The sequence below is a fragment of the Budorcas taxicolor genome, chromosome 8, assembly GCF_023091745.1.
Source record: "Budorcas taxicolor isolate Tak-1 chromosome 8, Takin1.1, whole genome shotgun sequence".
Lineage (NCBI taxonomy): Eukaryota > Metazoa > Chordata > Mammalia > Artiodactyla > Bovidae > Budorcas > Budorcas taxicolor.
The window spans coordinates 40,961,454-40,989,026 of NC_068917.1; the positions used below are offsets into that span (position 1 = coordinate 40,961,454).

General features: G+C 36.8%; 1 protein-coding gene across 1 annotated transcript in view; it reads right to left on the bottom strand.

Annotated features, from left to right (window-relative positions):
• KDM4C (lysine demethylase 4C) overlaps positions 1 to 27,573 on the bottom strand; it is a 401,440-nt gene that overhangs the window by 134,356 nt on the left and 239,511 nt on the right. Inside the window, exons 13-15 of the mRNA XM_052644458.1 lie at positions 21,449 to 21,630; positions 19,605 to 19,818; positions 17,588 to 17,664 (exon numbers count right to left, since the gene is read on the bottom strand). Of these exons, the coding sequence (XP_052500418.1) occupies positions 17,588 to 17,664; positions 19,605 to 19,818; positions 21,449 to 21,630 (473 nt within the window). The remainder of the gene's footprint in view (positions 1 to 17,587; positions 17,665 to 19,604; positions 19,819 to 21,448; positions 21,631 to 27,573) is intronic.

Consider the following 27,573-nt stretch of genomic DNA (forward strand, 5'->3'; position numbering starts at 1 on the left):
TCCAGGCAGCTGCTCTAAACCAAAGAGAAATTTCCCAAAATTTTAAACAATGCCAACCCAGCTGTGGACGCCAGACAAATGCTAGAGTCCTTACAGTGCCCAGAATACCAACATTGTTGAAAGCAAGGTCCTGATCCCACCCTCCAAACACCTGACATCAGAGTGGACTGAATCAAACAAAAGCTAGAATACAGCTCAGACCCTACTCAGGTACAATCAGGTTGACTTCGCCTCTACTTTAAAAATCTGACAAAGGAACACCCTCTTCCTGGAAATAATATTAACTTCATTCACTACAGACAAAATCTTCACCACACAATCAAAAAGAGTACAAAGTATACTAAAAGCAAGAAAACATAACATGACCAAGAAAGTAATCAATAAAATTAGAAGCAAGACAAACAAGGTATTAGAATTATTGGATAAGGTTGAAAAAGAGTCCGACACAACTTAGCAACTAAACAGCAGCAACAAAGAGAAAATAACAACCTATTCAATTTACTTATAATTGGATTCCAAGAAGAGGGAAACAAGAATAGATGAAAAAATATATATACTTGTAGAGATAATCGAGAACTTTCCAAAGCTGATAAAAGACATCCACAGAATCAAGATGCCTAGAAAACTGCAAGCAGATGAAACATACCTAAATACTTAACAGTCAAAACTCTGAAAACCAAATATGAAGAACATATCTTAAAAGCAGAAAAAAAAAAAGACATATTCAGTAAACAAGTATATGAATTCCATCTGAAATCCAACCAGAAACATTGGCAGCAAACGGCAATGAAACAATATCCATAAAATATTCAAAGAAAAAAGCTGGCAAACTAGAATTCTATTTCCAGGGAAAATATCCTTCGAAAATAAAGATAAAAATAATCTTATAGAGACAAAAATCTAAGAGAATTTGTCTCCTAAGAATTCACACTATACAACTGTTAAAAAAAAAAAATCTTCCGAATGAAGGAAAATGACACCAGGCTGAACCAGATTTGGCAGGAAGGAATGAAGAACACCTAAAATGGGCTAATATAAAATAAATTTATTTACAGACTTATATGCAAAAACAGAAGTTGTAAAAGAAATTGTAGGCAAAAATATTGATGAATTTAGGATAAATGGCTTGTTAACATAACATTTAAAAAAACAAAAGGCAGGTAGAAGAGATAAATTTTGACTGTATCAAAGTTTTAAAATTCTAAAGGATAAAATACTAAATAAATTAACATAAAACAATTTTAAAATTTCCAATATAAAACAAAGATTATTATCCAAAAAATAATTTTTAAAAATCTATACTTTTGAAAAACAGGCAAAAAATTCAAATAATCTTCATTGCCAATAAATATACAAAAGATACCCAATTTCAAGAATAAGGAAATGAAAAATGAAATAATGAGCATTAGCCTCAGGTTTTTAAATCAGGAAGTCTAGTTTTGGGGGTATGTGAGTTGTAACAGTGGCTTTGGACAATAATTTGGCATTATCAATCAAAATTTTAAATGAACGTAAATTATGACAAGCAAGCTACCTTCTTGGAATCTACCTTAGGTAAACATTTATATCTATGCATAAGTAGGAATGTACAATGACTACTATTTCATTTCTGTTCATAATAGAGAAAACAGTTACCTCTGGGAGGAGCTGGAATGGTCAGTTACTTAGATTTACTTGTAATGTCTGAATTTTTAAATTAGCTTCAGGTTTAAAATTTAAAAGTGATGAACAACATATGGCAAATCCAACAATAAGTTATTAAAAATTATACAATGTAATATCAAATGAAAACACTAAGACATTAAACTGTGACACCATTTGGGTCTCTTAAGAACAACAAAATACAGTATTAGTTTATGCACAGAAAATATCTGAAAGGCTGAATGACAAAACAGTAGGAGTAGTTTTCTATTAACAATGAGATCTGAGACTTTGAGAGTGATGGGAATGGGAAACTTTCCTAACAATACTTACTTTTACATTAAAAAAAAACAAAAACCCACAGACACACAAAGAAATTAAAACTTTTTCCATCAAATATGTGTAATTTAAAATTCTCTACTTTTTTTTTTTACTTGAATGAATATTTTAAAAGGGCATCTATGATTTCTACTAGTCTTTTAGTGTACCCGAACTTCCTTCCAACCTAACCTGAAAAGATACTAAAATTGTTTAGCCTTGCAGAACAAAATAAATAAATACAACTCCACAGTGAATGCTCATTGCCAGCCCTGTTTTATCTAATGTTTATGAGCATGGCCTTTGTAGGAACAATAACACCCATTGTAAAATGACTCACTATTATAAAGGTACAGATATATTGCTAGTCAACTAATGTTTCCTGAAACCAAACCAAAAAATGCTGAAATTTCTATTACAAAATGATTACTCCAATAGTGGCTGCTCCTCCTGCCTCCCAAGTACAGCACTGAAAGAGCTATTCTGTTGTGTACCCCACCCCAGAGCAGTTACAAGCTGGATGAAAGAGTGTGACTTTAGACCATATTCTGATATTGTACCTTTCCTGCTTAGAGCCTTTTCCCTCACCTAATACCATTCACAAAATCCCCTTTTAGCAATACCAAGGTACTTTTAAATTTGGGTTTCATAAAAAAATCACCGCTGAGATGAACAGAGAGTATATCAATTTACAACATGGAGTGGTTTCTGTACAGCTCAGTTATTAAACCATGAAAAAGAGTGTTTATAATCAAAGTGCTGACACAACATTAACAACAATGGTGGGAAAGGCACTGTTAGAATATGACTATCACAGTCGTTCATTATTTGTCCTAGAGGGAAATCATGTTCCAATGGCTCTTCTATAAAACATCAGTTAAAGAAATGCCAATACAAACATTCTCAAGCTGCCTCGTAAGGAACTCTCATTTTAGCTGACATATCCATAAGTGACACCAAAGCCAATTTTCAGTGCTATAGAAAAATTACAAGATTGAAGTATCTCCCCACACCCTTATTTATCTGACATGCTCATAACAGAAGTGCACAACCATAAAATAGGGCTGTCTAAGCTCGGAAAACAAAGAGTAATTAATCACATTAACGGAAAACTAGCTTACAAAATGCTGATCAACAAAACATGGAAGAACCATTTCTGAAGATGGGGCTCATTTATCAGGCTTGGAGAGAGGCTGGAATCCATGTTAGGACAGAGCTGGCATGAATTCTGAGTGACTAGGAAACTGAATGAATGAAATGAATGAATGAAAAACTTTCTTGCAGTAATCTTCTGAAAGGAAATTTCACAGGCTCCAATGAATTTTATACAAGCGAGTTCCTTAACTTAGATGCTCACACCTAATTTGTATTACAAGTGAAAACATAATCAACAAATACTAGTTAATCACCATGTTATGTCCTAGACACTGGGCAAAAGCTATGAAAGATACACTCTGGCTGGAAGAGCAGACACACTAAATCAGTAGATTATTTATATGGTAGAGGATGTTAAGCATCATGAGAGTGGGCCATGGCCTTCTCCAGGAAAAGGTGTTGGCAGCAGATGGCCTTTTCTAATGGCAAAGGTCGTCAGCAAGTAACAGGAAGAAAATCTGATAAAGCTACATGGTGCCCAGTCAGTCACTCATTCATATCTGATTCTGTGATCCCATGGACTGTAGCCTTCCAAGCTCCTCTGTCCATGGAATTTTCCAGGCAAAAATAGTGAAGCAGGTTGTCATTTCCTCCTCCAGGGGATCTTTCTGACTCAGGCATTGAACCTGTGTCTCTTCCATCTTCTGCACCGGTAGGTGAATTCTTTACCATTGCACCACCTAGGAAGCCCTTCATAAAGCTTCATAGGCCCTTTAAAAGGTGATAGCTTGAAGCCACTGGACAGTCTGAGTACACAAAGGACATAACCTGACTTACATGTTAACTGTCAAATGTTAACTTACATGTTAAATCCCAATTGCTGTGTTGACAGCAGACAATAGTGATTCAAGGGTAGAAGTGAGAAGAGAAGCTAGCAGATTTCCACCATACCCAGGAAAAAGTTCATGAGTAGATTAAGTCTGCATTATGTCAGCTGAGGTGACCAAGAAGTGGCCAGAAGTGGCCAGGATTCAAGATTCATTTTAAAAGTAGACATGAATGTATAGCAAAACCAATACAGTATTGTAAAGTAAAATAAAGTAAAAATAAAAATTAAAATAAATAAATAAATAAGTAAAAATAAAAGTAGACATGATAGATTTACTGTCAAACAGATGTGGAGTATGAGAAAAAGAAAGCATCAAGTCCAACTCTGTCAAGTTTTTGGCCTCAGCAGCTAGAAGGCCTGGAAACAAGAAAGGCTACAAAAGAAGATCTGGAATTCAGTTCAGGAAGGGTGAATTTGAGCTGATGGACATATGACAGGAGATGCTGTCTAAAGCTGGCCACGTAGATGAGACTGAGCTGGACACAGGAATGCCCAAGCCACCAATGACTAGACGCTGTGTACAACTATTAAAGCTATGAGATGGGATGAGATGACCAGATGCATTAGTGTGCAAAAGAAACCCACATTTTGAATTCTGGGGAGTGAGAGGAAGTGACCAGTGAAGAGGAAAAGCAGGAGGGCAGGATCCTACAGGTCAACTGAAGACTGCTTCAAACAGGAAGCCGTGGTCAACAGAAGTGTCGAAGGAAACACAGGGCAAAATCTATGACTGAAATAAATTTAAGAAAGAAGTGGGGGAGAAGAATTGGAGAGAGTGAATAAAGATAAGCCTTTCAGGAGTTTTACTATAGTTACAGAAGCATGGAGAAACAGGGTGGAACTTGTAGGAAGAAAGAGAGGGTTTTTTGGTTTGCTTGAAGATGGAAGAAATAACAGCTTGTGTGGATGATAATGAAAATCATCTGGAGAAGAGAGGTGGGTGAGAAAGGGATGAATTACTGGAATTATGATCCTGTGTATAAAAGAGAAGATGGTGTTAGAGAGAAGCAGAGATATTACAGCTATGAAGCAGGTTGAAACCTTAAGGTCTCTACTGCTGTCTTCCCATTTCTCTATGAATATGAAGAGACTTGATGAGGTGAGGGTGAGGATGGAGGAAATATGAAGATATGAACCAGTCAGCCAAGAAAGGGGTAGAGAGAATGGATGATGAGAATGCAACATGAATTATCCACACCAGTGAAGACCTACCTCCAATTACAACTGAAAGCAAGAGCAATCTGCATATTGGGTGTTTCTCCACAGCTATTCAGCTACAGGGTATGGGTACAGAGTAGGGTTGGATTTACCAGGGTTGAGTTATACCAATGTACAGTAACAAAGTCAGAGAGTGGCAAGGGAGCTGAGAATATGTGTAAAAAAAACATAGCAGCTTAAACGGAAGTAACGACAAGACGGGAGGGAGAGACTGTGAAAAGCTGGGAGCTTCACTGAATCACGGGTCACAGTGAGGTGAAAGGATTGCTAGAGGCCTGGAACCAGAGGGTGTGGGCTAGAGACACAGAAGGTAGTCAGAGAAAGCTGACACTGAAAATACAACATGCCTAGTGGAATGCCGAACAGTTGAGAGTGTTTCAAAAGACTATGATACGTCCTTTATTTCTCTATTACTGCAATAACAAATTACCTCAAATGCAGTGACTTAAAACAACACAAAGTTCAGTAGGTCAGAATTCCAAAATGGGTCTCACTGGGCTAAAATCAAGGTGTCAGCCAGGTCACTCCCTTCTGGAAGCTCTTGGGGAGAATTCATTTCTTTGCCTCTCCAGCTTTAAGGAGAGCCTGTGTGCCTAGTCCTTGGCCCTCCTCCTCTACCTCCAAAGCCAGCCAGAACAGGCCAAGCACTTCTCACAACACATCCATCACTCTGCCCTTTTCTGTCCCCCTTTTCTTCACTTATAGGACCCTTCTGACTACACTGCATGCAACCAGGTAAACAGAATAATATCCCTATTATAAAGTCAGTTGGTCAGCAACCTTAATGCCATCTGCTACCATAATTCCCTTTTCATGCAGTGTAACATACAGGATCAAGGGATTAGGATGTGGACATGCTGGGAGGGGACAGGGACCTCATTACATTTTAACTATTAAAATGCAAGCATATAGCCATTTGTATGAAAGGACAATTAAGGAAGAACTGGAAATCACAGTCTATGTTTCAAATTACATCTCTTCCACCTTTTTTCTTTCTGATGCCATTCCTTACTGCAGTGTAAAAATTACCTTGAAGTGTACAGAGCACTTATCTGATAGAAGACCAGGCACACAATGGTTCAATGTTAGGAAGAAGTACTCCGATAATTTAAGACTGGCCAAAGTAATCTACATGGAACTTCACAGTATTTACCTAATAGTATTTCCAGGATCCTGAGCAAAGTACTTAAAATTATACAACACTTGGCTTTCAAGTAAAAATCCAGCTGGTTTATTCTTTCTTCCCACCATGACCTTCAGTAACAAACAGCAAAATACATGATTCCTTCATCCTGCCACTGGACTAGTTTTTGCCATTCATGAGAAATGCATGCAAGGCATTTTTCCCACTCCATGCTTCCTGAGGATCTCTTTCCTCATTGCTAAGGAGATGCACCGGGCAGCCCAGTGACCTCGGGGCATGCACACCCTGGTGTGCAGTACAGTATGCTATGCTCCCCATAATGTCAGTCATTATTCTTCTTGACTTTACTTGTGCTCTCTGGTTGAAGCACTTAAGATTAATGAGGCATTTGTTCTCAATCAAGAAGCTGTTTATGAATATAGTTCCAGTTACAATAAGCTATGTAGACTTCTCTTTCTTTCTCTGCACTACCAGGGGGGTGGGAGGGCTGGTAGGGAGGGGACGCGGTTTATTGAGCAAAAGGGAGAAGAATGAACAGGAGAGGGGAAAAAAAAAAGATTGTTGACTTTTTTAGCCTATAAGCAGTCCCTAACAGAAAAGCCTCCACATCATAACTATGCTGTCAAGAAAATTGATATCCTCCATTGTGCTGTTCTGTTTGGTTAAAGTAAAATAATTATTACCACTCTGGCCTTTGTGAGCCAAGGTTTAAGTTTGCAGCTGTTCAGAATAATCTGCCTCCCTTGGAGGCAGAAGGTGATTCTGAACTCAAACGTGTTAGCTCGAATGTGAGAGTGTGGTCTGGCAGGCAGCTTCCAGAGACACCTCACTAGAGAGGAGCAATGGCACAAGCAGACACTTGGCTACACAGAGCCATGGTCTCTAACAAGAACACAGTCTTCCTTTTCTTGCTTTTTCACTGTTTTTACTATGCATGAGGATCAAAGACAGCCTCTCACCACGTGGTCTTGACAGGAGTCCATGAAATGAAAAAATAAAAAAAGCATAAAACACATCACAGGGTGCAGGAGTGCTGCCATGACCTCTCAAGGACATAAGCCAATAAGATCTAAAAATCAGTGGCTCCAATCTACAAAGCTACTTCAGAGGTCTTTGTTAAAGAAAAATGTCAACTCGGTTGTCAGTTGGGAAACTAGATCCAGGAGATCATTCAACTCTGGAAAATGTCCTCCAGGAAGAAACTAGAGTTGATATGAAACAGTAAGGGCACTTCTCTGCTCAACTGCCCAGTAACACCAATTATTCCATACTAAGTTTATGACCAAATAAATATACTATTAGCGTTGACTTCATTTTCAAAGTAAACAAACTGAAATCATTCAAATACATGGTTCAAAATTAGGTCAGTTATTCAGCCTTCTTTCCACTCCAAAAACAAGCAACTGAGGAAAAACAAAAATGATTCTGGGCCTGGGAATCTAGAGGCATGAGTACCGCCATGAGTCCGGGCTTTCTTACCATATAGAATGGAGAGCCTGGGCAAAGGACTTACTCTCTCAAACCACTGACTTAGTATCTGTAAAATGAGACTTCTGAGATAGATGGAGAAACGTGCAGTCTCTGTCAGCATTAAATTTTTTTGGAAGCTAGGAAAACTGGAAGCTAGTATCCTTGCTACTTAGAGTAGATTATATTTAAATCAACAACTATTCTGAATTTGTAAGTCAAAAATTTTTAAATGGAAGTTTTTTTTTAATGCAAGACATCTAAGAGCCAAATGACAGACAATTCTAACATCTATTATCAGTACCACCATTTTTTCTTTTTTTTGGCAGTGCTGTGTGGCATGTGGGATGCGGGATCTTAGTTCCCCAACCAGGGATTGAACCCATGCTCCCTGCATTGGGAGCATGGAGTCAATCACTGGACAGCCAGGTCAAGTTCCTATAACACTAATCTTATCTAAGGAGTTGGACAGGAGAAATAATGGTTGTATTATGGAATATGGTAATTCTCAACTACATATATTTTCTTTAATGATCACTACCCTAAGAGAACTCCCGTATCAGAGAGAGAGAAGAGAAAGTACTGCCTTCAGATTTAACAGAGGGACTTCATGGGTCTCAAAGATAACTTATGAACTTTCTAAGAAGTTGATCGTTTTCACCTGAGCCTTAGCAGTTGACATTTAAGACGACAGTATTTTCCAAGACTAAGAGTTCAGATAAACAAATACTTTTGAACAAGTGAAAAAGACTTTTTTTAGTTCACAAGCTTTAGCAACATTATGGGGGTGGGTGGTTTAAGACCACTACCTCAGGTACTTCCAGATTTTAATTTTGTGATTATGACTCACGAAGAGAAAACACTTTCTTTCAAAAGCCAAAACAATAGCTATGTCTAAGCCTTGGGGGGCATGAATGGCAACCATTACTCAATCTATAGATGCCACTTATTTACAATCAAGCAATAAGAATAAATAAACAGACACTAAAATGTTTTTAATCACTGCAACTGCAATATTCCACTCTTTGTAAGAGGAAAGAAAATGCTAACACCAAATGATCATCAAGGTACAGCTTGCTTATATCTTTTAGTCCATTAAAAAAAACAAATAAACAAATAAGCAAAATAAGTGAACAGATGTGTGACCAAGGTGAAAACTTTATTTCATATTTACTTTTTGATTTCTTAAAACTACTTTGAAGAAAAAAAAGCAGAGTGCTATCTATGCTGCTTATAATATATAATGCAACTTTGTTATTGTACAGAGAATAAATGCTCTTAAATAAATAATAAATGTGTGACAAGAATACACAGAAATACTGTACAAGAAGGTCTTAATGACCCGGATAACCACAATGGTGTGATCACTCACCTACAGCCAGAAATCCTGGAGGGTGAAGTCAAGTGAGCCTTAGGAAGCATGGCCACAAACAAAGCTAGTGAGGGTGGTGGAATCCCAGATGAGCTATTTCAAATGCTAAAAATGATGCTGCTAAAGTGCTGCACTCAATGTGCCAGCAAATTTGGAAACTCAACAGTGACCATATCATTGGAAAAGGTCAGTTTTCATTCCAATCCCAAGAAGGGCAAGGCCAAAGAATGTTCAATCTGCCGTACAGTAGAGAGGTCATTTCACATGTTAGCAAGGTAATGCTCAAAATCCTTCAAGCTAGGCTTCAACAGGACATGAACCAAGAACTTCCAGATGTACAAGCTTGATTTAGAAAAGTCAGAGGAACCAGAGCTCAAATTGCCAACATCCACTGGATCACAGAAAAAGGAAGGGAATTTTAGAAAAACATCTACCTCTGCTTCACTGACTACAATAAAGATTTTTATTGTGCGGATTACAATAATCTATGGAAAATTCTTAAACAGATAGGTATAACAGACCACGTTACCTGTCTCCTGAGAAATCTGTATACAGATCAAGAGGTAATAGTTAGAACCAGACATGGAACAAAAGACTGGTTCAAAACTGGGAAAGGAGTACGTCAAGGCTATACATTGTCACCTGCTTATTTAATTTATATGCAGAGTACATCAAGCAAAATTCTGGGCTGGGTGAAGCACAAGCTGGAGTCAAGATTGTATGACAAAGGTCCATACAGTCTAAGCTATGTTTTTTCCACTGGTCACGTATGGAGGTAAGAGTTAGACCATAATAAAGAAGACTGAGCACTGAAGAACTGATGCTTTCGAACTGTGGTTATGGAAAGGACTCTTGAGAGTCCCTTGGACAGCAAGGAGATCAAATCAGTCCATCCTAAAGGAGATCAGTCCTGAATATTCATTGGAAGGACTGATGCTGAAGCTGAAGTTCCAGAACCTTAGCCACCTGATGCAAAGAGCCACCTCACTGGAAAAGACCCTGATGCTGGGAAAGATTGAGGGCAGGAGGAGAAGGAGGTGACAGAGGATGAGATGGTTGGATGACATCACCGACTCAACGGACATGAGTTTGAGCACACTGCAGGAGACACTGAAGGACAGGGAAGCCCAGGGTACATCTTGGATAGGGAAGCCCTAATTACATGGGGTGGCAAAGAGTTGGACATGACTAAATGACTAAACAACAACAGCAACCTGGTTTACTAGTTCATTCTACAGAGTTTTTTTTACGTTTTTTTAACTTTTTCATTTCAAAATCTTACCTTTTCATAGCATGGCAATATCTATTCAAGAATATAATATGCAACTGTGCATTCTGCTGTATTACATTCAAATAAAAACATTTAAACAAATTCTTCTATATTAAGAGTAAAGGGATATATTGAAATAAAAAGAAATCCAGAAATACATAATGCATATAAAATCCAAATAGTAGAGCCTGAAGTCAGGCAAGTTGATTCCTCCAGTTCCATTCTTCTTTCTCAAGATTGCTTTGGCTATTCGAGGTTTTTTGTATTTCCATACAAATCTTGAAATAGCCAAAGCAATCTTGAGAAAGAAGAATGGAACTGGAAGAATCAACTTGCCTGACTTCAGGCTCTACTACAAAGCCACAGTCATCAAGACAGTATGATACTGGCACAAAGACAGAAATATAGATCAATGGAACAAAACAGAAAGCCCAGAGATAAATCCACACACATATGGACACCTTATCTTTGACAAAGGAGGCAAGAATATACAATGGAGTAAAGACAATCTCTTTAACAAGTGGTGCTGGGAAAACTGGTCAACCACTTGTAAAAGAATGAAACTAGATCACTTTCTAACACCACACACAAAAATAAACTCAAAATGGATTAAAGATCTAAATGTAAGACCAGAAACTATAAAACTCCTAGAGGAGAACATAGGCAAAACACTCTCCAACATAAATCACAGCAGGATCCTCTATGATTCACCCCCCAGAATACTGGAAATAAAAATAAAAATAAACAAATGGGATCTAATTAAACTTAAAAGCTTCTGCACAAAAAAGGAAAATATAAGCAAGGTGAAAAGACAGCCTTCTGAATGGGAGAAAATAATAGCAAATGAAGCAACTGACAAACAACTAATCTCAAAAATATACAAGCAACTTCTGCAGCTCAATTCCAGAAAAATAAACGACCCAATCAAAAAATGGGCCAAAGAACTAAATAGACATTTCTCCAAAGAAGACATACGGATGGCTAACAAACACGTGAAAAGATGCTCAACATCTCTCATTATTAGAGAAATGCAAATCAAAACCACATGAGGTACCACTTCACACCAGTCAGAATGGCTGCGATCCAAAAGTCTACAAGCAATAAATGCTGGAGAGGGTGTGGAGAAAAGGGAACCCTCCTACACTATTGGTGGGAATGCAAACTAGTACAGCCACTATGGAGAACAGTGTGGAGATTCCTTAAAAAACTGCAAATAGAACTGCCTTATGACCCAGCAATCCCACTGCTGGGCATACACACGGAGGAAATCAGAATTGAAAGAGACACAGGTACCCCAATGTTCATCGCAGCAGTTTATCATAGCCAGGACATGGAAGCAACCTAGGTGTCCATCAGCATATGAATGGACAAGAAAGCTGTGGTACATATACACAATGGAGTATTACTCAGCCATTTAAAAGAATACATTTGAATCAGTTCTAATGAGGTGGATGAAACTGGAGCCGATTATACAGAGTGAAGTAAGCCAGAAAGAAAAACAGCAGTACAGTATACTAACACATATATATGGAATTTAGAAAGATGGCAATGATGACCCTGTATGCGAGACAGCAAAAGAGACACAGATGTGTAGAGCGGACTTTTGGACTCTGAGGGAGAGGGAGAGGGTAGGATGATTTGGGAGAATGGCGTTGAAACATGTATACTATCATGTAAGAAACGAATCGTCAGTCTATGTCCGATGCAGGATACAGGATACTTGGGGCTGGTGCACAGGGATGACCCAGAGAGATGTTATGGGGAGGGAGGTGGGAGGGGGGTTCATATTTGGGAACGCATGTACACCCGTGGTGTATTCATGTCAATGTATGGCAAAACCAATACAGTAAAGTAAAATAAAGTAAAAATAAAAATTTAATTTAAAAAAATCCAAATAAAACTACAGTAAGGCCTTGAAGTCACTTTTTTTTTTTAAAATTAAAGTTTCCTTGAGCATATAAAAATTACACTGATCCAGCCAATAATTACCAATGTCACTTCAACTCCTGTACTTTTCTGAAACTCATCACCTTTGACCAGATTAAGAAGTACAGAAATAAATTTAGATTTCATGAAGGTGCCCAATTCTTAAGGAAAACTAATTAAAGCAAAATGGAAATACAAAACAACATAGAATCAAAGGATTTCAGGGTCAGAAGAGGCCTTAGATAGTCGTCTCTAATCGAACCTTCTCATTACATTGCTTTTAAATCTTCCTCTAATTAAGATTTTAGATTTCAGGTATGTGAGTTACTATGCCTACCCTGCCTTGCCCTGCAAGAATTATATAAGGTAATTTAAAAAGTTCCCTAGTAAGACATAGCACAAAAGACACTGGAAGTTTTCACTGACATTGAAAAACAATAGCACCGGCTTAAAGCTACCATGGACAGAAGATTGACAACTCATGATGTGTCAAAGTCATAAACCTGAGTATGACACAACTTTCCATGATATAAATTACCAATCTTCCCACGCAATTTCCACTCCCATTCACACCACTAAAACAAAACCTCATATTCCTCCTATCTCAAAAGAAACATCCAAATTTCCTGAAGAGAAACAACCACCAAAGAGCTCTACTATCCCTAAAGTTTAACCTCTTAACCTGCTTTTATTTTGTTTTTAGAATTCAATAATATAAATCCTTTATAAGATAGCATAGGAAATTCTTCTGTGGTTATTAGCATACTACCTTTTAATACTCTACAGAGTATTAAGCACATGAATTATTACTGTTTAGGATAAAAGCATTCAGGTTATCAGTTCAATCCATACATTTAACTAACATCCTCCTTCATAATTAGAAGTGAAGCTCTAACACAGAGTTCAGGTATTTCACAGAAATACTCAGAATTAAAAATAATTTTTCCAAGTAGGAATAAAAAAGAAAATGGTGGGGGGAAAAAACTTGAAAGAAAGCAATACATATTCAGCATTTTTACAGTGTGAATATTGTATTATGTTTTTAATTAGCAGTAACTTAGTAATTATAAAATGGAAACTGATGAACAGATTAGACATAAACTCTAGTGATTTAGGTCAAAAGTAAATAGATACAAATTAAGACTCAAAATAACTAGAAACACATTCCAGAATCAGAGTGTTGACATTCAACACCTAAAAACAGAACTTGGTAATGTTCAGAATATGCTCTAAAGTGCTACTATAATGAAGGAGTACAAACTCCTCCAAAATGAATCACATAGTCACAAAAGAGCTGGAGACAAAACAGAGCTGAAAATAAAGCATTCTAATAAAGCTGGGTTATAAGCTTAACATTTAGTACATAAATGCAACATTTAGTACATAAATGCAGGTACAGCTCTCATACAGGTCTATTTATCTGAGCAGTACTGAAACAAGACAAACAGGCACAGAGCAATGATATTTAATTAGAACTATGAGAGCTATAACCTTACGTTACAAAAGACAGGTAGTTGGGGAATTTCTTAACTGTTTCATTTCGTTTCACTTGAATTTGGGCATAGAGCCAGGATTCTAGAATCCAAGTTAGGGTGTAATTCAAAATTTGTAAGTCATCTCTTTCTTTACTATACAGTTAAGGCTGCAATATAGCCTTTTGTTGCTCATTTTAATTGATATAAGTGGATAAAGTAAAGAAAAAAAAAAGCAAAAGCAGATACACTGAGGACTAAACCAAGACTTCTGGAAATGATGAGAATGCTGAAGGTCACAGATAAAGGCTCCATAAGTTCAGAAATGATCCAAGAGTACACCAGGTATTAGGAGTATTATAGAGAAATGAGACAAAGTTCTGGCCTTCAGTTACTGAAAAGCTAGCAGGGCAGTTTGGCCCACATGACTTCCACTCCTTAGAACTGGTAAATAAAAAGACAGCTGGTCTGTGACCACCAATTCCAGCACATCTGCAACTACGAAGCCCAACTACCTGTTAATGTATGACTTCAGTTATTAGCTAGTTAATTCATTTATTTATGGCCTGGATTTGTTGAAATAAACCTTATGATGCCTTTACTTCAAAAATGTAAATAATTGATACTTACTTATATGATATAGTTACTATTACAGTTTCCCTCTTTTTCTCCTGTTTCATTGAAATATAATTGACTTATTGTATAAGTTGAAGTTGTACAATGTGATAACATGATATATCTCTATATTGAGAAATCATCACCATAATAAGGTTAGTTAACACATCCATCACCTCACATTAAATACCTTTGTGTGTGTGTGTGTGGTGAGAACATTTAAGATCTACTTTCTTGGCCACTTTCAAGTATCTAATAAAGCACTGTTAACTACAGTCATCATGCTGCACATTACACCATCAGAATGTACTTGTAATTGAAGTATATACTCTTTGACACCTTCCACTCATTTCCCTCATTCCCCCAGCCCATGGCAACTACCAATCTATGCTCTGTACCTATGAGTTCAGGTTTGTATTTCTGTTGTTGCTTTTTTTTTTTAATTCCACATGTAAATGAAAGCATTCATTATTTGTCTTTTTCTGACTTATTCCACTTAGCATAACACCCTCCAGTTTCACCCAAGTTGTAACAAGAGAATTTCCTTCTTTTTTTATGGCTGAATAATAATCACTGTACATATGTGTGCATGTGTGAATGTGTTTGTGTGTGTGTGTGTATAGAGACACCTTTTTTAATCCATTTGTCCATTCACAGGTGCTCTTTTTAATCTTTAATTTTTATTTTTTGATCTTTAAAAAATAGAACTACAGCATACGATTCTCACACACACCTTATGAAAATAAATATAAGGTGTTTCAGGTACCCTCTTCTTACCTGTAAGATTTTCAAAGCAATAATCATTAAAGGAAATATAATTAACTGAAACAATCACATTTGTTGTATAAACATATATCTCAAGCAAAGTACGCTACTGGAACCTTTTGTATTCATGATGAATAAGCCTTACTTTCACAAACTATGTTTAAAATAGAAAATCCCAGGAAATACTTAGTAATCAGAGTCAATGAACTAAGAGCCAGCATTGAAATATCATTTGACTTCAGCCACACTGTTAGATTTCCATTAGGTTCTTTTAGAGCTTCCATCCAAAAGGAGATCCAGTGCTCCTCTGGAACCTAAAACTGACAGTATGAGATTGATTCCTAAGAAGACAAGTCTAAGTGTACTTCCCAAATGCAACCATTCCAGCCACAAAATCCGAAGAATCATACTTAAGTGCTTAGTAAAATATAAATATTGCAACACTCAATGCTATACTAAATAAGGGTGTTAAAGCCAAACTATTATCAGTTACTTCTCTGCAATGCTTAAAATGAAATTCAATTATTTCTCAAGAGAAAAATTTAGAAATAGAGCTTTCATGGACAAAGTTCACTCAGAATAGATAAACTGAAAAAATAATAATAATAATAATTGGCCCACTGTGAATTTAGATCATTTCCAATTAGAGCTAAGAAATTATGTAGGTCTGAAAAAAATCAATGCAAAGTTGTATTCAAGAGCTCCTGTCTTTATCACAAATTAAGAGATTTACATGGTATCAATATTAAAATACAAAAGGCACACTGTATTTTCTCAGGGTGCAGAGAGGTTAAGATTAATAGAAATATGCTTTAAATCAGAGGTTAAGATTAATAGAAATATGCTTTAAATCAGTTGCATAGAGTGATTAACCTACGTATTTCCTTCTGAAGACATGCTAAAGGAAAACAACATAATTGATAAGAAGCAGCCTTGGAATCAGAGTGGCTGACTGAGGCCTAACCTTGGCACTGCCATGCAAAGGACAGTGGTAACTTGGGGTAACAGGACTGCTCGGTGTGTGAGCATGGGAGCCAAGCAGTAACTGCAGATGGAACAGAGAATTCTTCATGCCTTGGTGCACTGAATTAGAGTAGCTCTAAATTCTAAACCTACACTTCAGGGTGAAAGAGGAGACATCATCAATAAAACTAACTCTACAAGACTTTGCTTTGGCTCATATAATAGGAATAGAACCAGCATGGTAAACAAGAGCTGAATATATATATTATAGCAGGACTTCCTGGCTGTTTTAAAGATGCTGTGCAGTTACACAGTTTTTGTTAATGTGATGATCAACCAAATGAAGTATCAAAATGTTATCTGGGCCCACTAATGGAAAGAATTCTTAAGCTGGAGATATTACCTCTAATATTATATAGATCAGATTATTTGGACTATAAAGGTGGTCCATATTTTTCCCTGCTTTCCCCTCACTATCCAAAGTGAATGCCAGCAATAAAATCATACAGAAAGTCATTCTTATAGATGCCTTTAATTTATAGTTACCATATGTCTATTTCCACACTGAGAGCTAAACATATATAATCATGACATAAATTTTCATCATGCAGAGCATGGTCCTTACATTGCGCCTCAGGGTTTTAACTTTGGCTGCAAGGAAATTTAACCCATTGTTATTAGAGATCATTAAGGAATAAAGCAAAGGCTACTATTATAATCAAAATGAAGCTGAGCATCTGTTCTGAGATCAAAAATGAGGGACACAGTCTTGAGATCTGACCAGTCTCCACTTTCAGCAACCTTCTGATAGCTCTTGAAAGAGAATTTTTTAAAATTAAGGCCACACATAATCAAACTGTAAAATGAGTAAACTGGTAGATTAATGGAATGGAGTGCAACACTTGGGTATAAGCTAAAGCTTCTATAGTATCTTCAGGGAAAACAGTTTAGGTGAAGAGAAATCTGTGTTTCCCAAACGGGGAATAATTTGTTCTAGTTTCTGTCTCAAGTTCACAGCAATGCTTAGCACAGAACACTTTAAAATTTGCTAAAGTATGAAAGTATAAATGAATAAACAGGGAAGAGCTCATGCTAGTGGAATAGCTGTGAATGAGCATGGTTTCCTCAGAGGTCCCTAGAGATTCCCATCTTCACTGTCACTCAGAATACTTATTTTCTAGAACTGCTGGGAAAGAATGTGAAGCAGTATTTTGGACATGCTCTAAAAAGCTGCTAGTCTCTGTAGGTTCCTGAGCAGAGGGTGATGTCTAGAAATGTATTTAACATTTCCACAGTAGATACAGAGATACTCAGTAGGATGATTTGGAAAGAGAAGACTAGAAAAACAGGGAAGGGTGAAACTGCACACAAAAGTACATGTATCACTAGATTTAAACGGACCCACAATGGATGGAATGAATAAGCCACTTACTGCTGTCCATGCATTTCTTTTGCACCGGGCACATAGCCATCCATCACAGATCTCATGAGAAGGGATTCCATAACAACCTACAAAATAATAGTATGGATTCATTAATTAAGCCTTTTGTATTTTGAGAATATGACACATTTTAGCCACTGAATAAATCAAATCAGAGCAACAACCTACCATACCATTTTTGATTCTCACTGCTTATAACAAAACATAAACAAGGCTGGCTCAGAGACACTTTTGGTTCTCACACCTTATACCTAACAGGGTATCACTGCCAGGAAGCATGAGAGTGGGCATCTTAACAGTTACCAGTGCTCACATTAGTTATCATAAAGAATATTAATGATAATACTTGAATGGGCAATAATAAAATCTCTAAACTTTCAGGTCTAGTCCTTTACTCACATAAAACATATTTCAAAATAAGCTGCAATTCATGAAGCAAAGTTTGGAGAAGTTTTAAAATGGTACAGTAAATAAACTTTAACAAAATATTTCTGAACATAAAATTATATGCATAAAATTAATGTAATTTAAAACTACACTTCAAAAATTACATTTAATTAGCTTTAATTTCAGTGATACGAACAAAGGATACACAATTCATGGCTGGTGATGAAGAGATATGTTCAATTTTACTTGTCTATTCAGTACATGCCTGACTCAACAATTTAAAGAGATGGCTGATGATGTAAATACATGATATATGTAGCAATTATATGGCTCGAACAAACATGTGTTACTCTGGCTTCCTGAAAAAAGAGGGCTTTGAAAGATTTAAATGAGTAGAATTTAAAGAAGTAATTTTTAATATAAAATTTCTATAAAATTTGTCTTGGGAAGGGAAAATAACAGAAATGTAATTACCCAAAGAAAAGCCTATAATAGTTAACCAAGATCATAAAATGTTTAGTTCAAGCACATGGTCATAAAATATTATGGCTAAGTTGCACAGTTAGTGCATTCTGTAGTCAAGATTAAATCCTAACTTGTTTGTAAAATGATGCTGTGCTTCTCATATACATATAACCGTGTAGAGTGAGTGTGAGTGTGTGTGTGTGTGTGTGTGTGTGTGTGCGCGCGAGTGTACTGAGTGTCTTACAGATTGATGAAGTAAATAAGAAGTTTTATATAATTATATTTCAAACACATGTTCAAATCCCTTGGGGAAGCTGAAAGTATCTAATAAATAAATGCTTGATAGCCAGGCAATTTCAAACTTAATATAAGACTGGTATTACCGTGGGATAAATACAGAATGTAATACATATATTGTAAACCATTCATACCACATTGACAGACTCACACTATACCTAAGAATGTTAATAAAACATGTGACTTGGTAAGAGCTTGAATATTAAAATGCTTTAAAACACAATTGCAATGTATAACTGATTCATTTTATACATTTTAGAGGGTTTAGATGACATATTAATCTATAAAAATGCATTTGCCATTAACACAATTATGTAAAAATAGCAAATTGAGACAGGTATAGAGCCTAACCATCTCAGTCCTGGGGGAAAACAACTCGAAGGACTGTTTTCCCCAAAAGGCAATGAAGATCTCCCTACTCTTACAAAGAATAAAATTTTAACTCAGGAATTAAATTTAACAATTCCCCAAATCACCAAAAGAATATTCGTTCTTTTTAAAACATACAAAGGAAAATAGTGATGAATCAACATAAGAATCAACCTTATAAAATTAAGGCTTTATAAACTATACCTTAAGTAAAATTCAAGCATGTGAAAGGAGTCCCATGATGACTCCACATGGGGACCCCAAAGAAACAAACCATCAGACCTGTTCTCCACTGATACCACGTAAAATACAAGAAAGGACGAATATACCTTTCATACTTTCATTAGAAGAAATATGAGGAAGAATGACCTAATCATTAATTATGCCAACAGTTCACTGTGATAGATTTGACAGGCTGCAGAGGGGTGAGAAATAAAGACTATGTGAAGCACTAAAAAGCCAGTGATGAATGACTGATAGACTCATTTACTTGCATGAACCCGTACGCGGCACTTTGCACAGGAAATCAGAAGGCTTGTTCCATCCTCTTCCAGGAAGGCGTTAGGAGGAGAATATTCTATATTTTCTTCACTATAAATAAAACACATCTCTGGAATGAGGGGCTTAGTCTTTCCTCCTGAAGTCACCACTTCATCTAATTTTGTCTCCCATCTAGAATCATTTTCTTCATTGCTGCTATCTGGCTGAAAAACATAATATTTGCAAATGAGCAAAAAATATGGAAAAGAGCTGGAATCACTTGCTTTGGACAGATCCACAAACAGCTATTTCATTTACTAATTTTCCACTTCTGTATTGTTTCTTCTTGTCCTTGTCCTCCAACTATCAGCTCTGCTCCCCAGGTTCCCATCCAGAAGTTAAGCTGAAGGAACAAGAGGAGATTCTATACGCCCACTGTTATAGAAAGGGATGAGCTACTAAAATTATGTTCTTACAGACAAAGCTGATGAGAAGCAATGATCCTTCCAATGAACTTTTTTTGCTTCTTTATTTGCACTAGATTAATAGACCTGGTTTCATTAACTGAAGAATCTTATCTGGCTACACCTGAAGGAGAATCTTCAAAGACCTCAGTTTTAATTTGTATGACAGTATTTAAGAGAGTTTTTGAAGGTTTTTGTCTCATCAAAAAGTTTTAAAACAGCAAGACAGAAAGATCTAGCAAATGACATTAGATAACAAGGCATAATATGCAAACAAAATTGTCATCTCTCATCAAAATATAAGATATTCATTGTTTATTTGAATATAATTAATGAACTATCTTATCCCCAGAAACCTATGTTAATAAATTTCCCCAAAACTTGTAATTTCAGTTGGAATTTTTTAATCATTAGGGAAATATGCAGGCAGATTATGATACAGAAATAAGAATCAAAACAAAGGTAAATTTTTCAAGAAAACATAGAAATTTAATGATAAATAGGAAATAAAAATAAAGTTAATCACTCCCTAAAGTCACACTCACATGAATGAATGAACTACTTCCTCTATTTACAAAGTTCTGAGAATGTGGCACATTACGCATTTTTATGCTCTGAAATGTCTGAACAGAATTACTTCATGTAGAACTTTAAGAACAATGTGATCTTAAATACAATATTTCTGATTCTATTAGTGAAAATATAACCCAGAACACAATATTCACATCAATGCACTTTATAATATTGTATCTTAAAACAGACCTAGTAGTTCTACCCTTACCAGATTCCTAAAGATCATTTTGTTTGTGTTAGTGCTGAACAATGTTGGCCCTCTGTGATCTAAGATGCTTTTGGCATAAAATATATGACAAGACATCTGAAAATAATTCCATGAATAGCTGGCTGATGGGATAAACTGGACAATTTGGTTTGCATTGAGTCCTGCTGTGTCTTTTGCATGTTCTACATGGAAAGAAGAAGAGAGATATTTCAAATGTGAGCCCAGAGCTGACATTTATATGATTGAGAGTAATATTTTCAAACATAAAGCAGAGACTAGGTCTAAGTTTTCTCTTTGCAAGCTTCTACTATTTTGAAGCTTTAAGGTCTGTGTTTCTTGGTGAAGTGGGTAGAAGGAAGGTTGGAATTAACGGTTGACTGAAATAAATTAAGACATTAAAAAATGATAAAGCACTGTTAAAGAAAAGTCTCTCAAGTGGCACGCAGGAATTCTGTTTGCTGCTCTATGATGGTCATTAGCTACAAAAAAACTAATGTTTTCTTCACCATGTGCATACTAACTGTACAATGACTCACCTGCGTTTTTAGAGCCACACAGAAAGTGTTATAGCGAAAGGAAACGTGGGCAGGGGCCCCTCCCACCAGCTACCTTGTAGTAGGGCATGAGCAGAGCACAAATGGCACAGTATGGCTCCATTCTGCCCATGGCTGTGTTATACTCTTGCTCAGCCACAAAGTTTGGGGACTTCGTCTGCCAAAGGTGAACCAGAGGCTTTGCCCAAGACTCAGTTTCTTCCACTTCTTCCTCAATCAATGGAACTTCAGGCAACTCTGAAGAGAAAGGGCATGCAAACACAGTGAGCAGGGTCAGTTCAGTTTGGTTCAGTCACTCAGTCGTGTCTGACTCTTTTGCAACCCCATGAACCGCAGCACAACAGGCCTCCCTGTCCATCACCAACTCCTGGAGTCTACCCAAACCCATGTCCATTGAGTTGGTGATGCCATCCAACCATCTCATCCTCTGTCATCCCCTTCTCCTCCTGCCCTCAATTTTCCCCAGCATCAGGGTCTTTTCCAATGAGTCAGCTCTTCACATCAGGTGGCCAACGTTCTGGCGTTTCAGCTTCAACATCAGTCCTTCCAATGAACACCCAGGACTGATCTCCTTTAGGATGGACTGGTTGGATCTCCTTGCAGTCCAAGGGACTCTCAAGAGTCTTCTCCAACACCACAGTTCAAAAGCATCAATTCTTCAGCGCTCAGCTTTCCTTATAGTCCAACTCTCACATGCATACGTGACTACTGTAAAAACCATAGCATTGACTAGACAGACTTTGTTGACAAACTAATGTCTCTGCTTTTTAATATGCTGTCTAGGTTGGTCATAACTTTGCTTCCAAGGAGTAAGCGTCTTTTAATTTCATGGCTGCAATCACCATCTGCAGTGATTTTGGAGCCCCAAAAAATAAAGTCTGACACTGTTTCCACTGTTTCCCCATCTATTTCCCATGAATGGGACTGGATGCCATGATCTTAGTTTTCTGAGTGTTGAGCTTTAAGTCAATTTTTTCACTCTCCTCTTTCACTTTCATCAAGAGGCTCTTTAGTTCTTCTTCACTTTCTGCCATAAGGGTGGTATCATCTGCATATCTGAGGTTATTGATATTTCTCCCAGCTATCTTGATGCCAGCTTGTGTTTCTTCCAGCCCAGCGTTTCTCATGATATACTCTGCATTTAAGTTAAATAAGCAGGGTGACAATATACAGCCTTGACTCACTCCTTTTCCTATTTGGAACCAGCCTATTGTTCCATGTGCAGTTCTAACTGTTGCTTCCTCACCTGCATACAGGTTTCTCAAGAGGCAGGTCAGGTAGTCTGGTATTCCCATCTCCTTCATAATTTTCTACAGTTTCTGGTGATCCACACAGTTAAAAGCTTTGGCATAGTCAATAAAGCAGAAATAGATCTTTTTCTGGAACTCGCTGGCTTTTTCAATGATCCAGCGGATGTTGGCAATTTGACTTGTGAAGTCAAGTGTGCCTTAGGAAGCATCACTACAAACAAAGCTAGTGGAGGTGATGGAATTCCAGTTGAGCTATTTCAAATCCTAAAAGATGATGCTGTTAAAGTGCTACATTCAATATGTCAGCAAATTTGGAAAACTCAGCAGTGGCCACAGGACTGGAAAAGGTCAGTTTTCATTCCAGTCCCAAAGAAAAGCAATGCCAAAGAATGCTCACACTACCGCACAATTGCACTCATCACACACACTAGTAAACTAATGCTCAAAATTCTCCAATCCAGGCTTCAGCAATGAACTGTGAGCAGGGTACTCAGGGAAAAACAATTACCGTGATCATAAAAGATGCACACATTCCAAGTACCTGTGATATTAATGTCGGAGTGGAAACCAGAAACGAAATTGGCATCATCCTCATCATCGAGCACTACCTCTGATTTGAGAGCCAGACAAACCAACCCACTTTCCACACCTTCCCTATCCTCACCCCTCCTCTCAACTCCATGACTTCTTGTTTCTCATGCTATCCCGATACCTCCCAGGGTAAGAGTTTTAATATGTGCAAGATTATCTTTCAGCTAGCATAGGAATTCACTAGCCACTATCTGCCTTACCTATATTTTTAGTTCCCTGGCCTAATACAGCAGATGATTTAATTTAAAATTTTTAATTTTATTTCATTAATTAACTTTTATTCAAAATTCATGACAAATACCATTTATAGACTGGCTATTATGTGCCGAGCAATATAGTATCATTACATGGATATAAAAGATAATACCTAAGCCAAATCTCATTTGTTCAATATGATTCCCCAGAGGGTCAAATCTCTTTAAGTATATGTATCTGTTAATATGAAAGGGGCAGAGATCCATTCCACAAAAATGTCATTTTACAAAATTTTATAGAAGGCCAGAAAAATACAAAAAGATATAATAGGTTATGAGAAAAAAATTCCTCATGCTTATAGCAGAGGACAGTGTATCAAAACAATGGCAGCAACCACAGCTACATCCAGTTCTTAATGTTCACAGCTGTGACACACTCTAAACTTCCTCTCTAGTAGCTGTCTCAGTGCTACTAATAAATACTGTAAAGCAATGTCTTCAAGTCCCAGAAGGGGTATACCCATGATCTAAAGAGCTCCTGCCCTTGCCCTGGTGACTTACCTGTGTTATAAAAAAAAAAAAGTCAAAGTGGATTTGCTGAAGTGGAAAAGTAGGAAGGGTTAAATGAGACTAAAAATAACTCTAAAAATATCAAATGCCAACTGAAACAAAAGGCAACAATCTTGTTCCTGTTTCTGTGGTGGTGGTGATGGTATTATCCTTATTATTACTATTATATACAATAGAAATGTTTAACATTCAGTCAGGGACAATGTTTGAAACAAAACAAAAGCTAAGAACCTTTGTCTACATTTGAAATAAAAGTAATCTGATGCTAAATGTTTCCACCTCTGTTTCCTTATAATATATAACAGCAGACTTACTGTGAAGAGTAAACTTTGACAAATCAAAGATGTGAGTAAAAGTTAACTAGGAACTTGAAGTAACATTGCATTTAATGACTAATATACACTAAACGTGAGAGCTAAACAAACAAGCAGAATCCTTGGGCTTGAATAACTTGGATTCCACTTATTGGTTCACGATAAATTTATCACATCGCTTGTTTCATTACAAAAGACCAAAACTAACAAGATGAATGATGCTCTTATGCATTCAGTTGGACTTGGTTGATGTGAGGAGTTCTCAAAATAGTTTTAGGGATGAAGAAAATACTATTTAATTCCTAAAAGCCTTGGGAAAATGAACAAGAAGTAGGAGAGAAGAACAATTCTCAACAGTGGAGCCAGAGAACAGGAGTGTGTGCGCCACTGTCTCTGGCAAGACTTGACCTAGGACAGCCTGACACATCTTGAGCTTGTCCTCAAACCTCAAACTGACCTGGTGGAAGACCCTGCTCGACAGCTGTCCATCTCCCATATGAGGCCATACTCTGGCCCAGAGAGCATCTGTCTTCTGTTTGGATGCTCTCTGGGCCAGAGTATGCAGGGAACACCATGACTATGGAATCCTGTGAATTAAAAGCTGCCTGGCAATGACACTATGCAGCCCCCAATACAGGAACTGTCAGTTCAGAGACTTTGTTTCTGTTTGATTGTTTGTTTGTTTAAGGACACGCCATGAGTCTTGCGGGATCTTAGTTCATTGGCCAGGGATTGGACCCAAGGACCCAGGAACCCAGCAGTGAAAGCGCCAAGTCCTAACCACCGGACCACCAGGGAACTCCTCAGAGACCTAACTTGAAATTGAAACTCTGATTCATAAGGGCTGTGGCTTTCTGTAAAGTAGATTCTCATGTTGATCACGGCTTTCTCACCTACTTCAGGTTTTTATTTTTTCTTTTTAATACTGAAATGAAATAGAGAAAGTAAACTTTCTTTTTAAGCTCCAAAAGTATTAAAATTCTTTATAAACTTTACCATGATATATAACACATATATTATATATAATCCATCCAATCATCTTATTTTTCATATGATCTGTTTGTTAACTCTATCCTGCAATATTTTATGAGAGGGGTTGAGAAAGAGACTACACTTAATCATAAGTACATGATGATGACTATACAAATTTTAACTTAGTTTTAAAAGTCAAACACATTGGCATATTCTTGAAGGTAAGTATTTTATCTTCCTGAAATTACCTCATCAAATTATTCATCCCTCTTCTATCTCTAAGAATTCTCGCCTACCTTTGAACCAAGGCATTGTTCAAACAGAGACTAACCTTGATTCTTGCCTTTCCCAGACTCATGATATTCATAAATATTCTGGGGAGGAAAGTCTTAAATATTCTGGGGGTAAAAGTACCTTCAGGATATTTAAATACTCTCATCATCACACAATTCCAAATGAAACTCTTCCCTTTCAGTCTCTCAACACCGCTCCTATTTCTGGTCTCTTTTTAGTGCACCTTCATCCACTTGCTTTTTAAAAAAGATACTTCTTATCTTTCAATATACACAAGTGGGAGAATGTTTTTTCCATTGTAGTTTTTAAATATTCTGATCATTTGGCATCATACGCCTAGGAATTTCCTTTCCTCTTCCTCATCTTCAACTATAATTGGCTAATGAACCTCTAAAGTTACACTGTAATCTCACTTGTATATATTAATATTTACCTCACTATATGAGGCACTATAAGATGTCAGGCAATGAAAATAGACTGTACAGTTTCACAGATTTTTAGGTTTTTAAAATAGCAAATTACTTCTCACAACAGGGCAGATATTTAACATACAAGGACATGGACACTATACACATTTAATGAATCCAATGTTTTTTATTACCATAATTACCTCTTTTTTAACATACGCATATATACCAGCATAGCAACATTCAGAAGCTCTGAGTCTCATGTTGAAAGCCACAGTTTGCTGTAGAAAACAAAAAGAGTAGGGCAAAGGAACGATCCCTTGGTGCAAATGCATCAAAGTTTGCAAAACCTGTGAAAATGTTATCAGCATAAGACTCCTTTCTTTCCCAACTGTATTCTCAACAAGAACAAAAGAAGAGCTAAAAGAGTAACGGCAGTTCTCACAGCAAGGTCTAGGAGATACATAGCACAATTTCATGTGGTCTGTACAGTCAAAAATACTTGCACAATAACAGAACATGTTATTTGCATGTGTCACCCTGATGATTTTTTTAATGGTGACACAGGAGCAATGAAGGGTAAAACTGTTGGTGGCTTAGCCTGAGTTAAGGCAGGGGCTCCGATGCAGTCATGATATACTTGATTATCTCAAATTTGCAGTTGAGAGTGAGGGAGTTCTCATTAACAATGTCTTGATGAAGAAAAAAATGTATCCATCAATTTTATTAAATTTGTGATAAAATGGGATGTATGCATAAAGTACTTCTGCTGTATACTGTAGTTCAATGGTTATCATGGGAAAAGGAAATGGACAAATAATTGAATCACACACTGAATGACCTGCCTTTTTCATGGAATACCATTTTTACTTGAACAAATGATTAACAGACAAACTATGGTAATTCAGATTTGGGTATCTGGAAGAATTTTCATGAAAGTGAACAAAGAAAGCTGTCAATTTAATTTGAAAAAAAAAAAAAAAACTACTGATAATATTTTTTGACAATGGTGAAATTAAAGCTTCTAAGTCAATTATTAAAGCTTCTAAGTAAATTATAACTTCCAAAAATGTGTATCCACTTATGTGAGCTAGACAACTTCCCAATAATTAAAGCTATTTCTTATGGAATTGATGGTAATAATAACATATACTTTTTTATAGTATAAAAATACCTATATGACACATATCTTTGTTTACCAATATATGACATTACAAAATCACAGACATGTAGAAGAGCCAAAGTGCAAGAGAGATCAATAAATTTTCAGTTTAAAAGAGAACAAAAGGATCACTGATGGGATTCAGATTGCATGTTGCAACTAGTCTTTAAAAACCCACCTTGTGTCAAATTTTGTGTAGTGTCAAAGAATACACATATTAAAATGGTGGGCAGTCCTAAGATGGCAGAGGAATAGGACAGGGAGACCAGTTTTTCCCCCACAAATTCATTGAAAGACCAATTGAACGCTGAGCAAATACCACAAAACAACTTCTGAATGCTTGCGGAGGACACCAGGCACTCAGAAAGGCAGCCCATTGTCTTCGAAAGAAGGTACGACAAAATATAAAAGATAAAAAGAGAGACA